This window comes from Zootoca vivipara, chromosome Z2, assembly GCF_965207765.1.
Source record: "Zootoca vivipara chromosome Z2, rZooViv2.hap1.1, whole genome shotgun sequence".
NCBI classification, from domain to species: Eukaryota; Metazoa; Chordata; class Lepidosauria; order Squamata; family Lacertidae; genus Zootoca; species Zootoca vivipara.
This window is the reverse complement of record NC_142585.1, coordinates 33,634,482-33,652,950: the sequence shown is the minus strand read 5'-3', so window position 1 is coordinate 33,652,950 and position 18,469 is coordinate 33,634,482. Positions and strand designations below refer to the sequence as shown.

The 18,469-nt window shown below is 44.6% G+C and overlaps 1 protein-coding gene across 1 annotated transcript; it reads right to left on the bottom strand.

The window, feature by feature from the left end:
• Positions 1-921: 921 nt before the first annotated feature.
• Positions 922-11,251, bottom strand: MYMK (myomaker, myoblast fusion factor). Its single transcript, XM_035113519.3, has 5 exons — positions 10,989-11,251; positions 8,695-8,809; positions 5,214-5,362; positions 4,516-4,632; positions 922-1,780 (listed from the first exon to the last, which is right to left on the bottom strand). The coding sequence occupies exons 1-5, from the start codon at positions 11,121-11,123 to the stop codon at positions 1,634-1,636; spliced, it is 663 nt and encodes a 220-aa protein (XP_034969410.1). The 5' UTR covers positions 11,124-11,251; the 3' UTR covers positions 922-1,633.
• Positions 11,252-18,469: the final 7,218 nt, after the last annotated feature.

Genomic DNA, 18,469 nt, shown 5'->3' with positions numbered 1-18,469 from the left:
ACATCCATCCTCCTCTAATTGTCCGTGACAGAGAGCCCCTGGCTTCCTTCCCAGACAGGATAAATAAATCATCCGCTCAGCAACACTAAACAGTCTGTTTAAGTTGGCATGGCAGTGCAGATGTTTTGAGCCGCGCCCCGCTTTCGGGAGCTGTGTCCTTCACCTCTAAATTTCCCGTGAATGTGGCAGGCGCTAATGAGGGCCTGGCTAAGCACACCTGCTGGATGTTTTTGGGTGGTGGAGAGTTAAGCAGGTGGACATCACAAAGCAGGCACTGTTAGGGCCAGTCCTGAAAGGCACGGAGCACACTTGAGGAAGGCTTGGGAGCAGAAGGCAATGAATGGAGCAAGCGGCTCTTTAATTCCAGTTGCCTGCTGACCTAGCATTTAAATTCTAAAAGGAGGAGTGACGGGGCTGCCCTCCACTTTATCAGCCATTCCTTTTTGACCTGCAAGTTTGGAAGCTACCCTGTGCTGAGAAGTCAGATCATCATTTCATTGACCTCGGTATTGCCAGCAGCACTCCAGGGTTTCAGGCAAATAGTCTTCTCGACTTAGTCCCAACTGGAAATGCCAGGCATTGAACCTGGGATCTATCTGAAACCCTGGAGATCTACTGCCAGTCTGTGTTGACAGCTCTGAGAAAGGCAGGTCGATGAAGGCAGCTTCTTTTTCCTAACAATTCTTTTTAAGTCCTCCCCCCCCCCATTACCCCCCTGGTTACTCTTTGCTTCATTCTGAAATCCACCCTCTCCTCCACTGCTCTCTTATCTTGGCTTTGCCTTATTTAGTCAGCAGAACTCTTTCTGCTCCCCTTTGCTGAATAAACATCTGGATTGTGACATCACGGATGACTACAGGATTGTGGGATCTGCAGGCCAGTTTAAAACCATGCCACGTCCAGAAACATGCATTGCAAAAACTGTAGGTTAAATGAAGATGTTTATTTGGGTGAGGAAGCATAAATAGAAGAGGAAGTAAATAAAAACACAAACTGTCCCTCTGCCTGCTCTTACTGTACAGACAGAAAGACAACGGCTGCCCCTTTGGATCAGTAGTGAGTGGGGGAAATACTTCAATTTTTAGTTTCATAGAATCATAGTAAGGACTCTTGGTCTCTCATTTTGCTCCCCACACCCCCAATAAAAAAGTCCTCACGAAAGCTCATCAGCATTCTGATCTGAATTTTAACTGACCTACAACATGTTTTCATGCAGTTTTACTTAATGTGCACCTTTTTGCAAAACGGCTTCACTAAAATAATGCATTTTTACATGTTTTTTATAGACACTTTGCCCCCTACGATATTCCTCTTCGAACCCATTACTCAACTGGAGAGTTGCAGTGCAAGATTTAGAGCGGTGCAGATTCTGGGGGATGGCTGTGTTTCAGTTGGCAACTGGATTCATCTCTTTAATGCAAACTGACTCTTAATTTCTCCCCCATTCCCGTTAAGGATCGCCAGACCTGGCTGGTAGGGCTAGGAAACACATTCGGCTTGGCTGGCCACAAGTTGCGCAAGGGATGCATCAGACCTGCCCTGCGGCTAGAGGGGTGGGGTGCACAGGTGCAGGTGCTCTATCCATTGCAGCAGCAGCCACAATCAAATACACACACACACACATGCCACATTCTCAAACACAGCAGCAGAGGGTTGAACAGTCCAGTTTGGCCGGAGCGCCTCCATTGCCGGCCTTCTTGTTCACTTTGGGGAGCAGGAGGACAAAGGACATAGCCAGGGCACAGTGGTAGAAGCTGTGGACGTACGTGTAATCCCACTCCTGGAACAAGAAAAAGCAAATGAGATTCTTCAAGTGTGTGTGTAATGGTTTCTAGTTATTCAGTGGTGTCATAGTTGGGAGTGTTGGATTAGGACCTGAGAAACCAGGGTTTGAATCCCCGCTTAGCCAATGAAGCTCACTGGGTGACCTTGAGGCAGTCACTGTACTCTCAGCCTCCCCTAGCTCACAGGTCTGTTGTGGAGATTAAATGAGAAGCGGGGGGAGAACCATGTATGGTACCTTGAGCTCCTTGGAGGAAAAAAAAGTGGAATATAAACGAAGTAAAATTAATAATAATAATGAAATAAACTGTCCTCTTTTGCTCATTATGGAAACTGTGAATAACCCAACAGGATGGCATGAGCGATATTCCATTTTTGTTTCTCATTATAAGCTGAATATTGATCTAATGTGAGATCACAATGGAGAGGCTTTAACATGGATATGGATGGAATAATTTAATATTATGCAATATGGAGTAATGGTGGTCGGAATTAATAAAGGCAGCTTATCTTGGACTTTTTGTAGGGGGGGGAAAGGGAAAAAAATTGATTAGGGGGCACCCTGATTTAAAGGAAATGTTGGTTAACAGAAAGTGGAGAAGACGGATATTTGTATGAAGTTTTTAAATGATTTTATATATGCATTGCAGGCACTAGATGACCCTTTGGATCTAGGGTTGCCAGACTCAATAGGGGACAGGACTTCTGTGCCTCTAATTGCCCTGCTCTCTTTTGAGTCTGGAAACCTTAAAGAGAAACCAGAAGACCCTTTGCTTGGAAATTAAACAAAGGGTCTGCTGGTTTCTCTTTAAGGTTTCCAGACTCAAAAGAGAGCAGGGCAATTAAAGGCACAGAAGTCCTGTCCTCTATTGAGTCTGGCAACCCTATTTGGATCCATTCCAGGTCTACAACTAAGATTCAATGATTCAGGGGCTTTGGTCATGCAGAGACTGAGGTCTATGCCTTTTGGTAATATGTTCATATATATATATGTGACACACCGAGGGAAGTGACAAAGACAATAAAAACTGGGTGGGTGTTGCTCCCCCAGCTGTGGGCTGAAGACCATTCCTGCGAGCCCACGTTCCGAGAGATAAGCCAACTCTCCCTTGGACATCTCATGAGTCAGATGCCAAGAACTTTGGAAGCTGGCTTTTCCACGCGGAGGATCTCAGGACCTCTTACCTAAAATGGTATCGTTGCTTCAGGCCTGTCGGAGTGTGATGGAGGGTTCATCCAGGAATTTTAAGATTTCAACCCTCCCCTTTTGCTGGGATGTGGAATATGTTTGGGCTTTGACTAATCTCCTGCCAGTGACATGCTTTCTACACAGGGTGATTTGCGGGGGGGGGGGGCTATATAACCAGCTTACTCATGAAGCTGGCTCTGATTAGCCTCATAATTTTATCCCCCCTGCTCCCCCTCCCCAACACATGTGCTGGAAATGTTGGTTTATTTGCCACACACTCATTGGACTGAAATTGTTTTCAGACGAGGCTTGTTGCCATCTTTTCGCCCATGGAACACTTCTTGCTACTGAGTTCCTTCTCCCTCGTGTCAGAAAGAGGTTTTCTAAACAAGCAGGACCTCAGCACAAGAGCTGGGCGATATATGGTTTTCAACATCACAATATAGCACCGGCTAAACACCGCGATGTCTGGAATAAGGATGGAACTACGTAGAGATGAACAGTAGGGTTGGGCAACATCTTGTTTTCAACATTGTGATATATATCCGCCTGAACATATACTGATATATCACGATGCCTGAAATAAGGATGGAGCTATGTAGAGGCATTGGCTGGCTTCATGGTTTCCCCCGCATCGTGATTTTTGCCAGTGATTCGCTGCATGAGGCAGGGGAGAGCTGAGCTGGTAAAGTTAACAGGGGCTGCAGGAATCAAGAAAAGCGTTGGCTGGCTTCACAGTTTCTCCCACATTGTGGTTGTTTTTTTTTTTTTTGCATAACACACACACACACAGTCACGATATATTGCCAGGTCAAAAATTATGAATCAAATATCATGATATGGACTTCAAAGTGGTTTCGTACAATATATTGATATATCACCCAGCCCTACTGAGTACAAGAGCATTCTCCCCACTTGCAGTTCTCAGCAACTGGCATTCAGAGGCATACTGCCTCCAAAGGAACAGCCCTGCTGTTGAATCAGGTCAAAGAGGTCCCATCTAGTACAGCATCCTGTTCTCACAGTGGCCAGCTAGATACCCCATTGAGAAACCCACAAGCAGAACCCAAATGCAGCAGCAACTCTCCCCACTTGCGATTCCCAGAAAGTTGTAATATTCAGAGGTGTCTTGCCTTCGACAGTGGAGGGAGAACACAGCGATTATGGCTAGTAGCTATGGATATTCTTATCCTCCACAAAGTTGTCTAACACCCTCCTTTTTAAAGCTTTTCAAGGTCGTGACCATCACTACCTGTTCAGGTGGCAAATTTCAGAGTTGTGCATGGCTATCTAAAAGAGCAAGAGGGCATAAGACCATTAAGTATGCAGTTACCTGAATTCACTATTGCGGAAGGGGGGAAGGAGGGTTCATCCATGGCTATGAAGCAGAAGAATGTCCTCACTGTTGCCTTTTGCACATTTCCTGGGGGCTTCTCAGAGGGCATTTAACTGGCCATTTGCCAGGATGCTGGACCCAGGTGGACATCTGCTCAGATTCACCAGGGCAGAACTTAAGTTTTATGTTTTGCAAGGGGCAGTCTTACCTCAAAGAAGAACCTCAGCATCAAAGCAAGGGCTCCGAAACAGAAGCCAGGACCAATCTGCTGGGTATAGACGCTTTTGTCTGGATAGAGACCCTTCTTCTCCTTCATCTTTTGTAGCTGGGAAGAAAGAAGGCAACAGATAATAGATTTCGTTTGCCATGGCCTTTTGCAAAAAGAAAAGCTGGCTTGCAAGGAGGTACGGAGTCTCCCACTGCCCCGTCTGAAGTATTTTGCATGATGCTTCAAAGCTCTTTAGGGGTGGGGACGGGGGTGGGGACAGAGGTATTTTCTTAATAACCATCATTTCCCTCCAGGATGACGCTTGTGAGCTGGGTAGCATCTTTCCATAGGAGCTTACTAAGGTGGTGGACTGTCCCTTCATTTAAACAGAGTTTGAATTACTGTCTGGTATGTATGTATTCTTTAATTGTGATTCCTGCATTTCAGGGGGTTGGGGTAGGTGACTCTTGGTGTCCCAACTCTAAATTCTATTATTCTGTTATCTTGTTAGCTTTAGGTTGCAAAATGTCTTGGACTGGTTCTGTGGTTAACCAATTTCCTCCTTTCCCATAATGAGGTGGTGGAATGGGGGAGGAGGGCATCACACACACACACACACACACACACAGAGAGAGAGAGACTTTGACTTGTTATGGCTGGCAATACTTGCTTAATGCAACCAAGAAGGGGAATCTTACCCATTTTACAGTGATCATGAGAACTGCTGTTCCAATCGGTCCTGAGTAGACGCCGTAGCCCCACCGATCATGGTAGATTCTGACTGCAATGGTGAGCACTCCAAACATCACAAACGTTGACCGTTTAGGCTCATCGAACTCTGCCAGGGCTGAGCAACAGATGATATACAGTGTGATTTGAAATGCTGTGTTGTTAGGGTAGCTTTAAATCTCCCTTGAAATGGATGTCTCTGTCCATTTCACCTCATTTTTCCAATCTTGGATGCAGTTCTTCCACATTTCTTCAGCATTTTGTCCTCATGGAAATTCATTGGTATATTAATGTCCATTATCTCTCATACATTTTTGTGTGCAGTTTGGGCAAATAGATACTCCGCCCCCCCTCCCCCCCAAAATTAGTTCCCTAATATAATGCATATTTGTACACATGAGTTGGTTGAAGAACCACAGTCCTTCAAAATCCAGACTTTCATTTGATCTGAACATTCCAGCATTTGGCTTCTGTAGTTCTAGTGTTAAGAGAAAGAGGGGGAACTTCTTTCTGCCAACCTTCCTCCACAACATAAAAGGTAAAGGGGCCCCTGACCATCAGGTCCAGTCGTGTCCGACTCTGGGGTTGGGGCGCTCATCTCACTCTATAGGCTGAGGGAGCCGGCGTTTGTCCACAGACAGCTTCCGGGTCATGTGGCCAGCATGACAAAGCTGCTTCTGGCGAACCAGAGCAGTGCACGGAAACGCGGTTTACCTTCCCGCTGGAGCGGTCCCTATTTATCTACTTGCACTTTGATGTGCTTTCGAACTGCTAGGTGGGCAGGAGCTGGGACCGAGCAACAGGAGCTCACCCCGTTGCAGGGATTCGAACCTTCTGATCAGCAAGCCCTAGACTCTGTGGTTTAACCCACAGCGGCACCTGGGTCCCTCCTTCACAACCTACATTGGTTTAAATATTTCTATCATATCTCCACTTAATTGAGTTTTCTCTGAAAAGCCCCAGATGTAACCTTTCCTGATAGGAAGAGTCACTCCACTCCCTTGATAATTTGGGTCGATCTTTTCTGAACCTTTCCCATCTCGGCACAATATCGTCTTTGAAGCAACACAAGCAGAACTCTACCCAGCACGCTAATGAAAACTCAACGTGGTGATGGCCACATTCACACCAGATGTTGAAAGAGTTACAATACCAATACAATGACGGTTGCCTCCAGAGAATCTTGGGACCTGTAGTTTGTTCAGGGTGCCAAGAGTTCCCAAGTTCCAAGGGTGATTTAACAATTCCTCTTGCCCAGGGAACTCTGGGAGCTGAAGCTAAGTGAGGGGGAATGGGAGAAGAGTTCTTTATAGTTGTCAGCATCCTAAACAAACCACAGCTCCCAGAATTCTTTGGGGGAAGCCATCATGGTTTAAAGTAGTTTAGAGTGCTTAAAGTGCTATGCTTCAAATGCACAGTGCAGATGGGGCCTTGGACTATACCTGTTTGCCGCTGACAATATGCTCTGTTGGGTGTGGGTTGATGAACTACCTTGAATAAACTACGGTTCCCAGGATTCTTGGGTGGGTGGGTGTGTTGTTGGTATCCTAGTGCTTTAAATGTACAGTGTGAATGTGGCTGGTACCTGAGAACCTTGAGTTGCAAAGGGAAATACTGATGAAAAAGTTGAGTCAAATATGTTTTGGGGAGAACATCACCCATTGTTCCCTCTATCTGCAATGCTCTGAGTCGTCCCAGGATGTTTTCAGACTGGGTTGAGGTTCCTCTCTAGTATCATGCACCTGCCTGCAGCCCGCTAACTCACACTTCATCAATGAGGCTATGAATTATCAGAGACTGTCATTGCATGGGGAATGCGGTAATCGCTCGTAAAAATTATGGCTCCCGGCGGGCTCCATGAGTTCTCCAGATTACACAGCTGTAGCGTAGCTGTTTCAGATTTGCAGTCCCAGGAAATGTCCCTGCAAGGAGCTGAGCATGTTCAGCTCTTTGCAAAGCAAGATGGAGGAGAGATTTTCTTCACGTCCCAGACACTACATGTCCATGTGTCTTTGGATTACATTATTATTATTATTATTATTATTATTATTATTATTATTATTCAATGGAGGTTTGTTTGTTTTTTTGGCTAAGGAATAACATCCAGTTTTTAATCTGTTCTGCGTGTCTGCGGACTTGACATCCCCTCCCCCATCAGATAGATTCAGTCCTGCGAAATTATGGGGATTTCCCATGGAAGTATGGGGATTAAAAATGGCAGCCGGCACCACAGAAAGGTGTACCAGCAAGTTTTCTTCACCCCTACCCTGAGAATTCTAGCAGTGAGACCACCCTAAATTGCAAAGCTTTTTCATATTCTAAAACTCACTCTAGGCCCTGGTAATTTATTTACATAGCATCATCAAGGTATATGGTGCTTAGCAGAGTAGTTGGTAGGAGAAAAAATTGGATTTGGTTGGCATTTTAACATGGACCTACTTCTTAATGCCAACAGTTTAAGAATGATGTTGACAAGAAAGGAGATTCCAACTAAACAATCTTTCTGATGGTAAAAGCTGTTCAACAGTGGAAAGGACTCTCTCAGAAGGTGGTGGAATCGACTCTCCTTTTTTTGAAGTTTATAAGCAGAGGTTGGATGGCCACCTGTCATGGATAGTTTAGATGGTATTCCTGCATTGCATGGGGTTGGACTAGACGACCCTTGGCTGTATAATTCTATGATTCTATGAATTCACACATCCCAAAACAAGCTTTTCACCGAAGCACAGCCACCCCACAAAAAGTCACACTTCTCCAAATGTTGTAATGCTATTTTCCAGCCAAGTCGCATGGCCCCTTATAATGCACATATCAAAATCCATGTCTTAGCAAAAATAACACACAAATGCATTATACTGTATTAAGATAAATTGTTTGCCGTAATTGTATATTAGGAGGTATGTGTAATTAATAAGCTGCTGTGTTTTGTGAGGACTTTAAAAAGAAATGCAAACTGGTTTGGAAATGTGCAAACTGTCTAGAAAAATCAGGAATGGAGAGAAACTGAAGTTGATAGGGCTGCCCATCTCTACTACAGAATAGCACAAGTATAGAAGACTTCTCCCTCATCAGAGGAATTTCTCAATACAGTGGTACCTTGGGTTACAGATGCTTCGGGTTACAAACTCCGCTAACCAGGAAGTGGTTGCTCCAGGTTAAGAACTTTGCCAAAGGATAAGAATGGAAATTGCGTGCCAGTGGCGCAGCGGCAGCAGGAGGCCCCATTAGCGAAAGCACACCTCAAGTTAAGAACCGTTTCAGGTTAAGAGCGGACCTCCGGAACCTATTATGTATTATTTTATTTCTGAAACTTCTTTTGTTGTGGTGGTTGTTGTTAAAAAACAATCTGCGACTAGGCATTGCTTGTTTTCCTCTACGTCAAATATTTGCCTTAACTCCCTCAAAGTATCTTGACATTAGAAACCGTCCGAAAGAACGACTTGCTCTTACCCATCAGGGACACCCACATTGATAAAGCTGTCCCAAATATACTGAAATATTCCAAGATGTCATACTGCATGAAGCACAGGATGGATAAACCGGGGCCGTCACATGCGTGGTAAATCTGTTGGGGGAAACATAACAATGTATGAACATAAGGAAGGCCTGCAGGATCACATCAGTGGGCCGTCTATTCCAGCATCCTATTCTCACAGTGATCAACCAGATGTCTGTAAGAAACCTGGGAGCAGGACCTGAGCCCAAGAGCCCTTTCTTTCCTCTCCTGCAGTTTCCAGCAGCTGGTATTTAGAAACATTGCTGGCTCTGACTATGGAGGCAGAGCACAACCATTGAAAGCCTGCTCCATGAAATTGTCTAATCCTCTTTTAAAGCCATCCAAGTTGGTGGCCATCACCCCTTCCTCCTGCAGGAGCGAGTTCCATAGTTTATATGCTGCATGAAGAAGAACTTTCTTTTTGTCTATCCTTTGGACACCCACAAGTTCTAGTGTTGAGAGAGGGGCAGAAAAACTCTTCATTTACTCCCTGCCATGCATCATTTTATAAAAAAATTCGTGTTGCCTCTTACTTGCCTTTTCTATAAAGTAAAAGTCAGAAACACTGCAGCCTTTCCACACAGGGGGGTAGCTCAACCCTTCAATCATTTTGGCTGCCCTTTTCCAGCTCTACAACAACTTTTCCTGAGGACAGGCAACCAGAACTGTCACCCCAAATGTGGCCATGCCATAGATCTGTAGTACAGCAGACACTAGCTGTTTATCGCCAGCAAATCTTTGTCCAGTGTTGGTTTGTTTACTTATTTTGTAAGATTCACACAATGCATGATTGTTTAAAAATCATTTAAAGGGTTTACCAAGAAGGTAGAACCATTGGCAAGGAAAATACACAAAAATCAAAGACGTTTGAAAAGTTAAAATAACAAAAACGGGTTAAAACTTGCATCAACTTTCTTTATGCTTTTTATTTTTGTTTATCAATAGAATTAAAGAACAATGAAAAGATAAAATGTTTTTGGCAGGTGCCAAAAAGAGTACAGTGAAGGGGGCCTGCCTGGTATCAACAGGCAGGGAGTTCCAAAGTGTAGCTCCAAAGGCTGCAGCTGTCAAGTCCCAAACACCTTTTTGTGGATATGACCACACCTCAAAAGGATTTCCGTTTCTAGCACCACCACCTAGTATCATGAACATTTGCCCCGTTCCATCACATTTGACCCATCTCTGAGTTGCAATGGGCAGGTTATTTGTGAAGGCAAAGGAGAGAGATGGAGTTCATGCAGATGTTTTCGGCTGTTGCAAATACCCTTGTCTGGGTGGGAAGGTAAACGGCGTTTCCATGCACTCTGGCACTCGCCACGGTGTCCCGTCATGTCAGAAGCAGTTTAGTCATGCTGGCCACATAACCCGGAAAGCTGTCTGCGGACAAACGCCGGCTCCCTCAGCCTGAAGCGAGATGAGTGCCATACCCCATAGCTGCCTTTGACTGGATTTAACTGTCCAGGGGTCCTTTACCTATTTTTTAAATCTTTGTGTTGGGGGGGGGCAGATGTGTTTGCTGGTCTGAATAATTTTCTGTTGGGGAGATGAAGAAGGAGGGCCTTTGAAGGCTAAGACAGCAATGGCTGCATTTCTTCTGAGAAGATGCAGAAGGTCTTGGCTGGAGGATGTGGAGCAGCTGCAAGTCTGTCTCGTTTTTCCTCCCCAGCCTTCAGTTCTATTTTTAAGTACATTCAAGGCCCCCACTGAAAACTCATGAGCACGTTTCCTAACTGGCCCACATTGTGTGCAATTTTTAAATTAAATTTCATTATTGCATTTATACCCCAACCACATAAAACCTGTTCTGCATTTGATCTTTAAGTATGGAGGCACATACACTTTGGAACTCCCTGCCTATTGACACCAGGCAGGTACCTTCACTGCATTCTGTTTGGCACCTGCTGAAAGCATCTACTCAGATATTTAGAAAGCTGGTGTGAGTTTTCATCTGTTTTTAGTTTGTTATTTTAACTTATGGAAAGCCTTACATTATTAATTTTTCTTTTTATTATTTTTTATTGTTTTATCTTTTCTGTAAACTGGCTGTGAGGTCTGCATCCCCCCCCCTTTTTTTACAGTCAAGAAACATATGGATAAATAAAGGTGTCTGCTCTACCACTGAGCTGAGAAATCTTAGTTAAATAGGAACATAGGAAACTGCCTTTCCCCTCACCCCCTTTCACTTAAACAAATGGACAGACACCTTTGGGGAACAGAGAGGGAGGAAAGGGAGAGGAAAGTTTCTTACCGACACAAAGAACATGGTGAAGAAGTACACCATAGCCTCCATGTGGAACTGTCTCTTGGCAGCGATGCTGATGGTCGGGAGGAAAGCCAGGCTACTTAGAGTTGGCAGAAGGAGCTTGGCGACCAGAGAGCCCATTGAAAGCGAAGAGAGATTGCCAGAGCGTGGGAAGGCAGGATGGCTGGAAGATACTACCAGATCACAGAGCTGGTTGGCAAAGTCTGAGCTCCAAGGCTACTGTCCTGATCTGGGCCTTGGAAGAGACAGACAGCTGAGCCAAATGGACTTTCAAATTCAGATGGACAAGCCTTGGCTTAGCCACTGTATGCGTGAGATGTCAGCTGATGACAGGTGCTGGGGAGGGGGGCCTGGGTTTATGACGGTGCACAGCTGACAGCTGGCATACAATACAGGCCACACTTGTGAGGCTTGGAGACCTCTTGAAGACCAACAGATGGTCCATTGCAAAGGCCAGCAAGCCTTTGGGATGTTTGCAAATAGATAAGCACAGGTGGGGCCACATTTGCTCTTGGCTGCTGGGGAAAGCAATTTCTTCCTCCTTACCCATTATTGTAATCATCTAGCAAAATGCACAGCATTATGGCAAGTAAGATATGTGCAGAGTGAGTGCTTGGTTCAGACTATATGTCCACCTAGCTTAGCATTGTCAACACTGACTGGCATGGTTCAGTCTTCATAGTTTTAAACAGGAGAGATAGTGAGCCCTACCTGCAGATGCCATTGGGGACTGAACCTGGGACCTTCTGGATGAAATTAGGTGCTCTACCAGTGAGCTACAACCCTACTCCTAAAAATTCTACCCCCATCATTCTGGATAAAGGGCTTAATTAAATAGGATCATAACATATGAAGAGCTTGCTGGATTGGGGCACCAAAGGCGCATCTAGTCTGGCTCCCTATCCTCATAACGGCCAACCAGATGCCCATTATGGGAAACCCTGCAGGCAGGACCCAAAAGCCCTCTCCCCTCCTGCTGTTCCCAGTAATTGGTATTCAGAAGCATTGCTTCCCCTGTCCAATGGAGGCACAACTCGGTCATCATGGCTAGCAGCTATTGATAGCCCTCTCCTCCTCCATGAATTTATCTAATCCTCTTTTAAAAGCCACCCAGGTTGGTGGCCATCACTGCCTCCTGTGGGAGTGAGTTCCACAGTTCAACTATGTGCTTCATGAAGAAGCGTTTCCTGTTATCAGCTTCTTTGGTTCTACTGTTTGAGAGAGTTTTCTCTCCACTGTCTTCGTGCCCTGAATGATTTTATAAACTTCAATCATGCTGCCTCTTGCTCGCTTTTTCTCTAAACTAAAATGTCCCAAACACTGCAACCTTTCTGAACCTTTTCTAACTCCGCAATATCCCTTTGAGGTGAGGCGACCAGAACTCTACATTGTATTCCAACTGTGGTCACACCATTGATTTGTAGAATTGGCATTATGATATTGGCAGTTTTGTTTTCAATATAGTAACAACAGTGTATGGGGGGGCGGTGAGAGGCACAGCTAAGAATGTGCGGATGTCAAGTCAATTGGCCAACTTTATTTTATTATGATATCTCCCCCGCCCCCGCCCCCCGCCGGCCAATGACTTTATTACAAGCCTCCTGCATTTCTCCTTCCTGGTATTAATATCTTTTGCTTGGAACCTTCTGCAGATTCTTTGTGTCGTTTTTCAGACAGCTGTTCAGATGAACCAGGGAGGAGGAATGCAAGGCAACTGGCTCTGTGGTTTAGAGCTCTGTAGCCAGGTCACCAAGAGATATGAGCTACTGTCTGTGTCTGCCTGGATTCCAACAAGAAAGAGAAGTGGGAGGCATCTAAAGAAACTGGTGTGGCTGCATAAGGAGGTTCCAGATGAGCTGAGATTTAAGAAGGGCATGTATAAGAAATGCAAGAAAGAGTGAGCCAAGAAGGACGAGTATACAGGAGTAGCCAATAGTAGTTTCAGGGAGAAGATGAGGTGAGAATGAGCTCAGGCTTGCAAGAGAGGTTAAAATTAATAACAAGGGTTACTTCAGCTATGTTTGAAGCAAGAGGAAGAACAAGCACATGGTGGGTTCTTTGCATGGAGAAGACAGAAATGCTATTGGGTGACAGAGAGAAGACGGAACTACTCAACACCTACTTTGTCTCTGTCTTCACCCAAAAGGAAAGCAGTGCCCAACCTGGGGATAACAGAATAAACAAGGTGGTCAGGGAACACCTGACTACTTTGAATGAATTCAAATCTCCAGGTCCTGATGAGGAGCTTGTGGATGTAATCTCATACCTGTCAACTGCCCCAGAAAAACAGAGAAATCCCATTTTCCCCATCAGAGTACAGTGACCATTTTGGGCACCTTGTTCTCGTGCAATTTGGGGCTGAGATCTTGCTCCAAAGAAGGTGCTTTTTCATGTCTGCAATATTGCACAGTACCCCAAAACATGCTTTTTCGGTGCTGTGACCCCCCCCCCCAAATGCTTTTTTGGGTCCACAATCTTGCACGGGTCACCTGGAAGATGGTGTCCCAAATTTGGGCCACATTGTGTTGGATGGTATGTAATCTTAAAGCCACTGTCTATAATCTTTGATAATTCTTGGAGATTAGGTGAGGTCCCTGCAGACTGGAGGAGTGCAAATGTTTCCATCTTCAAAAAGGGGGGAAAGAAGACCCAGTTAATTACTGACCGGTGAGCTTGACATTGATACCAAGAAAGGTCTAAGAGTTGTTTGACAGTAGAACAGACCCTTATGGGATGTTGTGGACTCTCCTTCCTTGGAGGGTTTTAAGCAGAGGTTGGATGGCCATTTGTCATCGATGCTTTAGTTCCTGCATTGCAGGGGATTTGACTAGATGACCCTTGGAGTCCCTTCCAACTCCACAATTCTATGGTTCTGTGATTTATTAATATATTTTTAAGATACCGAGGAGGAAGACAGAGACATAGGAAGCTGCCTTATACTGAGCCAGACCATTGGTCTGTCCAGCTGTGTATTGTCTACACTGACTGGCAGCAGCTCTCCACAATTTCAGATAGGGTGTCTCTCCCAGCCCTACTTGGAGATGCCATGGGGGATTAAACCTGGCACCTTCTGCATGTAAAGCAGGTGCTCTGCCGCTTAGCCACAGCCCTTCCACAAGACAGCACTTTGTTATAAAGTGGCAGGATTTTATTGACTGTAAAAATGTGGTTTTATCACCAAATACAAGTTACGAGCTTGCAATGCCTTAATGATTAATTAGGTAACATAAGCATTTCAAGACAGATATATACATATTTTCCTTCTGGGACAGTTTTCTTGGAAAGTGTGCTATTTATATTGTGATTATTATGGGTAGGACTGATTTAAGTATTTACTTCCTAATGTTAATTCTTTATTTTCTCAGGGCCAAGTGCTTTATGACTTCATTGCTTTCTTCTGTTATAAACAGCGCTGTTCTTCTCTTCTTCTTTTGCTATGGAATTATGCATGTTATAGCAATACGTAATAAATTTAAAAACAAACTAGCCAACAGCACAAACTCCTTGTCTCTCTTACACAAATACGGAGTGGGGATTCTGTCTAGGGATGTGGGGGAGAAAATTGATTTCTCTGTTATGGCGTCAGCACAGAGACAATTCAGGGTAACAGCAGGAATCATTGCCCTCTCTCTGAGTGGGCACATGGAAACATGGGGAGAAATTCAACTCAGTTTGTATTTAAAGACAGTACAATCCTACCAAATATGCATGAAATATACTCAGAGTCGAGAGTGAATTTCATGCTCTTTATTCAGCTTGTAGTAGCAATAGAGGAAGAAGAGAAGAATGGCTCTTTCCCCCAAAATGTCTGCTTATATACATTATTTACACAATGGGCCTTGCATGATTGGCTACTTCAGGGCTGCTCCTGCAGGCCAATCAGGTTGCGGATTGACTTCCACCTGGAGCGGGATTGGGTGGCTCCTGCGGACCTATCAGACTGCTGCATTCTGGATCCTATTGTTCTAGGATTCAGCTCAGTACATAACACTGCACTTTTTAAAACAATTCACAAACTGAAACACAGCCATCCTTTAAAATTTAACAGTGCGGTTCTCCAGCTAAGTAATATATATGAAACTGGAAACGCTGCCTAAGAATGAGCTCAATTCAAGGTGCTCACTCTGGTGTTTAAAGCCAGAAACGTCTCAGGTCACAAATACCTGAAAGACAGTCTCCTTCTCTCCAGACCCTCTGATGTGCTGAGATTCACAGGGGACCCCCCTGGTAGCTCCTCCAAGGCTTGGGGGGGAGTGGTGGTCAGGGAGATGGCCTTCTCAGAGTTGGCCCCCAAACCATACAACTCCCTTCCCAAAGAGGCATGTCTGGCACCTTCATTGTATATCCTCCAACATTTCTCTGATGAAAATAGGGACGTCCCATTCCATAATGATAATTTTACTATTTATACCTCACACATGTTACAGGGTTGTCCCAGCCACTCTGAGCAACTTCCAACATACAGTATATAAAAACATAAGTAATATTTATATATATATATATCCCTTCCCTATACAGGATTGCCTTCAGACAGCTCAGGAAATGGATAACTCGATACCTTCCAACATTTCTCCAATGAAAATAGGGACATCCTAAGGAAAAGTGGGACATTCTGGGATCAAATCAGAAACTGGGACGGCTTCTCTAAATCAGGGACATCCCTGGAAAATACATGTAGGGGCACTTGGCAAGTCTGGTATTGTACAGCTTCCAGTGAACGCTGAATACACATCACTTTGTCCTGGGCTTTTGATGCTTGAGGTGTATATTTTTAGGACTCACCTTATTTTTATGAAGGCAAGTTGCTTTGAATTATTTTTAATAATTGTGTTTAAATTGTTCTTGTGTAAAGTTCTTGAACAGGTGGTCACAGGGCATATCCAGATGCCCTAGGAGGAAACTGATTTTCTAGATCCATTTCAATCAGGGTTTAGTCCCAGTTTTGGTACAGAAACTGCTTTGGTCACCCTGTAGGATGACCTGTAGGTTAGATTACTGCAATGCATTTTATGCAGGGCTGCCTCTGAAGACAATTTGGATATGGTCTGCTGTTCACAAAAGCTGTTTAGGCATTACCCAACCCTGGGAGCTGATGCAAGGCGTGTGTGTTTGAAAACAAGTCCTCCTCTCACAAAGAGGGTTGTCTGTCTTGCTGCTGTTGGCTCAACCAGGCTTAGTCATCTGGGGGTCTGGGGGTATGAAGCAGCGCCAAGGGTTGGAGAGACAGCTCACACTGAACACCCTCCCTCACAGACAACAAAAAGAAAATAAAAAAAAAGTTACTGCCATGAATTGTTGTGTTTGTATTGTGTCTTTTTAAATAACACTGGAAGAGCCTGACTGTTGAATCTGGTCAAAGGGGTCCCACCTGGATGATGGTGGTGGTGATTTATTACTTATTTTTATTGCCTGCCCACCCTAAGGTCCCAGGGTGGGTTGCAACAATTTAAAGACAACATTAAAAGTATTTTTTTTAAAAAAAACTTACAATTACCAAAAATAACTAATAGCAATAACATCTAATAAGAAGTAATGAAATTTCATACAATTGCTTATATTTAGATTTCCAACCTTTCTGCACTTGAAATCTTAAAAGCATGGGAAATTGCATACAACACACACACACACACACACACACACACACACACACACACAGAGTCATACCTCGGTTTAAGTACGCTTCGGTTTGAGTACTTTCAGTTTAAGCACTTCGCGGACCCGCCTGGAACGGATTAATCCACTTTCCATTACTTTCAATGGGAAAGTTCGCTTCAGTTTAAGTACTCCGCGGACCATCTGGAACGGATTAATCCACTTTCCATTACTTTCAATGGGAAAGTTTGCTTCAGGTTAAGTACTCCACGGATCGTCTGGAACGGATCAATCCACTTTCCATTACTTTCAATAGGAAAGTTCGCTTCAGTTTAAGTACAGAGTTCCAGAACCAATAGTGTACTTAAACCGAGGTACCACTGTGTGTGTGTGTGTGTGTGTGTGTGTGTGTGTGTGTGTGTGTGTGTGTGTATGTATATATATATATATATATATATATATATATATATATATATAATATTAGGAGTATATCGGGAGAAAACTACGCATGGAAAATACTCAGGGCTTAAAAAGAGAAATGAGTTGAACGAAACTTAAAATTGCAGGGATGGGCAGTGGGGGGAGGGGGAGTAAAAAGGACAGACGTGTCTACCTGTACCTCCAATTGGCAAGGAACCATTATCGGTTGATGACTCTTGTGAAGAGCCAGTTCCATCTGCAAACCTCTCCCACCCCTCCATCGCTCCTCCAGAGCAATAAAAAATGCTATAGTTCTCAGAAGCTAGGAAACATTCCACTGGGCTTTAAAAAATAATAAAAAAAATAAAAATTCACAGCTGCAGATCTGGACACAGCGCTGGGATGTTGCCAGTGGTGATGCATGAAGTTAAGGGGGTGGAGAGAAGGCGGCGGGGTGGGGGTGGGGGAAGAGGGGAAGCCTAGCAGGTTTGTGCACATGTTCTAGCAATTACTGAAAATGGGTCACTTTAATAATAAAGAAGTTGCTATCCCTGGGGAAGGCAGGTGGCTGGCTAGGAGAACTGGGGTCACAAAGCCTTTGTACTGGATGCAGCTCTGAGAGAGGGAGGGAGCGACCGCAGGAGGTGGCCTGTGGTACAGACGTTGACCCCACATATCCCAGCATCTTGTCACCCTGCACTTCTAGGGCTCCAGAGGTCACACCAGACACCTGCAGCCCGCTGAAAACATGGCTTCTCTCAAAGGGTCCCGGGAATGGCAGTTCACCCCCCCCCCAGTGAATGTACTATTCCCACCACATACTCAAACAAACTACAGTTCACAGGTTTCTTTGGGAGCAAGCCAAGTCCTTTAGGTGGGTGTATGTAATAGCCAGCATCTCCAAGTAGGGGTGGGCATGTCCCTTGCCTAAAAGAGAGCCTCTGCGAGTCCTTGTACACAATATGGAGCTAGGTGGACCAATGGGCCCCCCCATGCACAAGTTCCCTATACCATATATTTGATATGTGTGTATATGTGTATCTCTCTCTCTCTCTCTCTCTGAACACACACACACACACACACACACACACACACACACACACGGTAACTACAGTTTCATGACTTGGTTTTAGCTTCTCCCATTGCTAGTCACTCCTTATATCAAGCTGCACCTGCATCCTCATTGCCGTTTTATTAGCCACATAAATAGTCGCCTTCCAACATGTGGCCACCCTGAGTGGCGCATTAGCAGAACACCTGTCCCTCCTCCCCGCCTCGTCTGAAATAAGCCTCTTAACAATGTTCCTTCCTTATTGCTGTTTCCTCCATCTTTCCTCCAGGCTTTCCATCGTTCCAGCCTTCTGCTCTTTCTTGCCATTTCTTTTAGCTTCTGTTGTTATAGGTCAGGGGTGGCCAACTCCTAAGAGGCTGCGATCTACTCAGAAAGGTAAAAA

Bases quoted from the DNA above. Each gene is read 5' to 3' on its own strand.
- MYMK (XM_035113519.3), bottom strand. From the start codon at position 11,123: ATGGGCTCTCTGGTCGCCAAGCTCCTTCTGCCAACTCTAAGTAGCCTG. The intron at 8,810-10,988 runs GTAAGAAACTTT...TTCCCCCAACAG, and splicing joins TCACCATGTTCTTTGTGTCG to ATTTACCACGCATGTGACGG. The intron at 1,781-4,515 runs GTAAGACTGCCC...TTCTTGTTCCAG, and splicing joins TGCTGAGGTTCTTCTTTGAG to GAGTGGGATTACACGTACGT.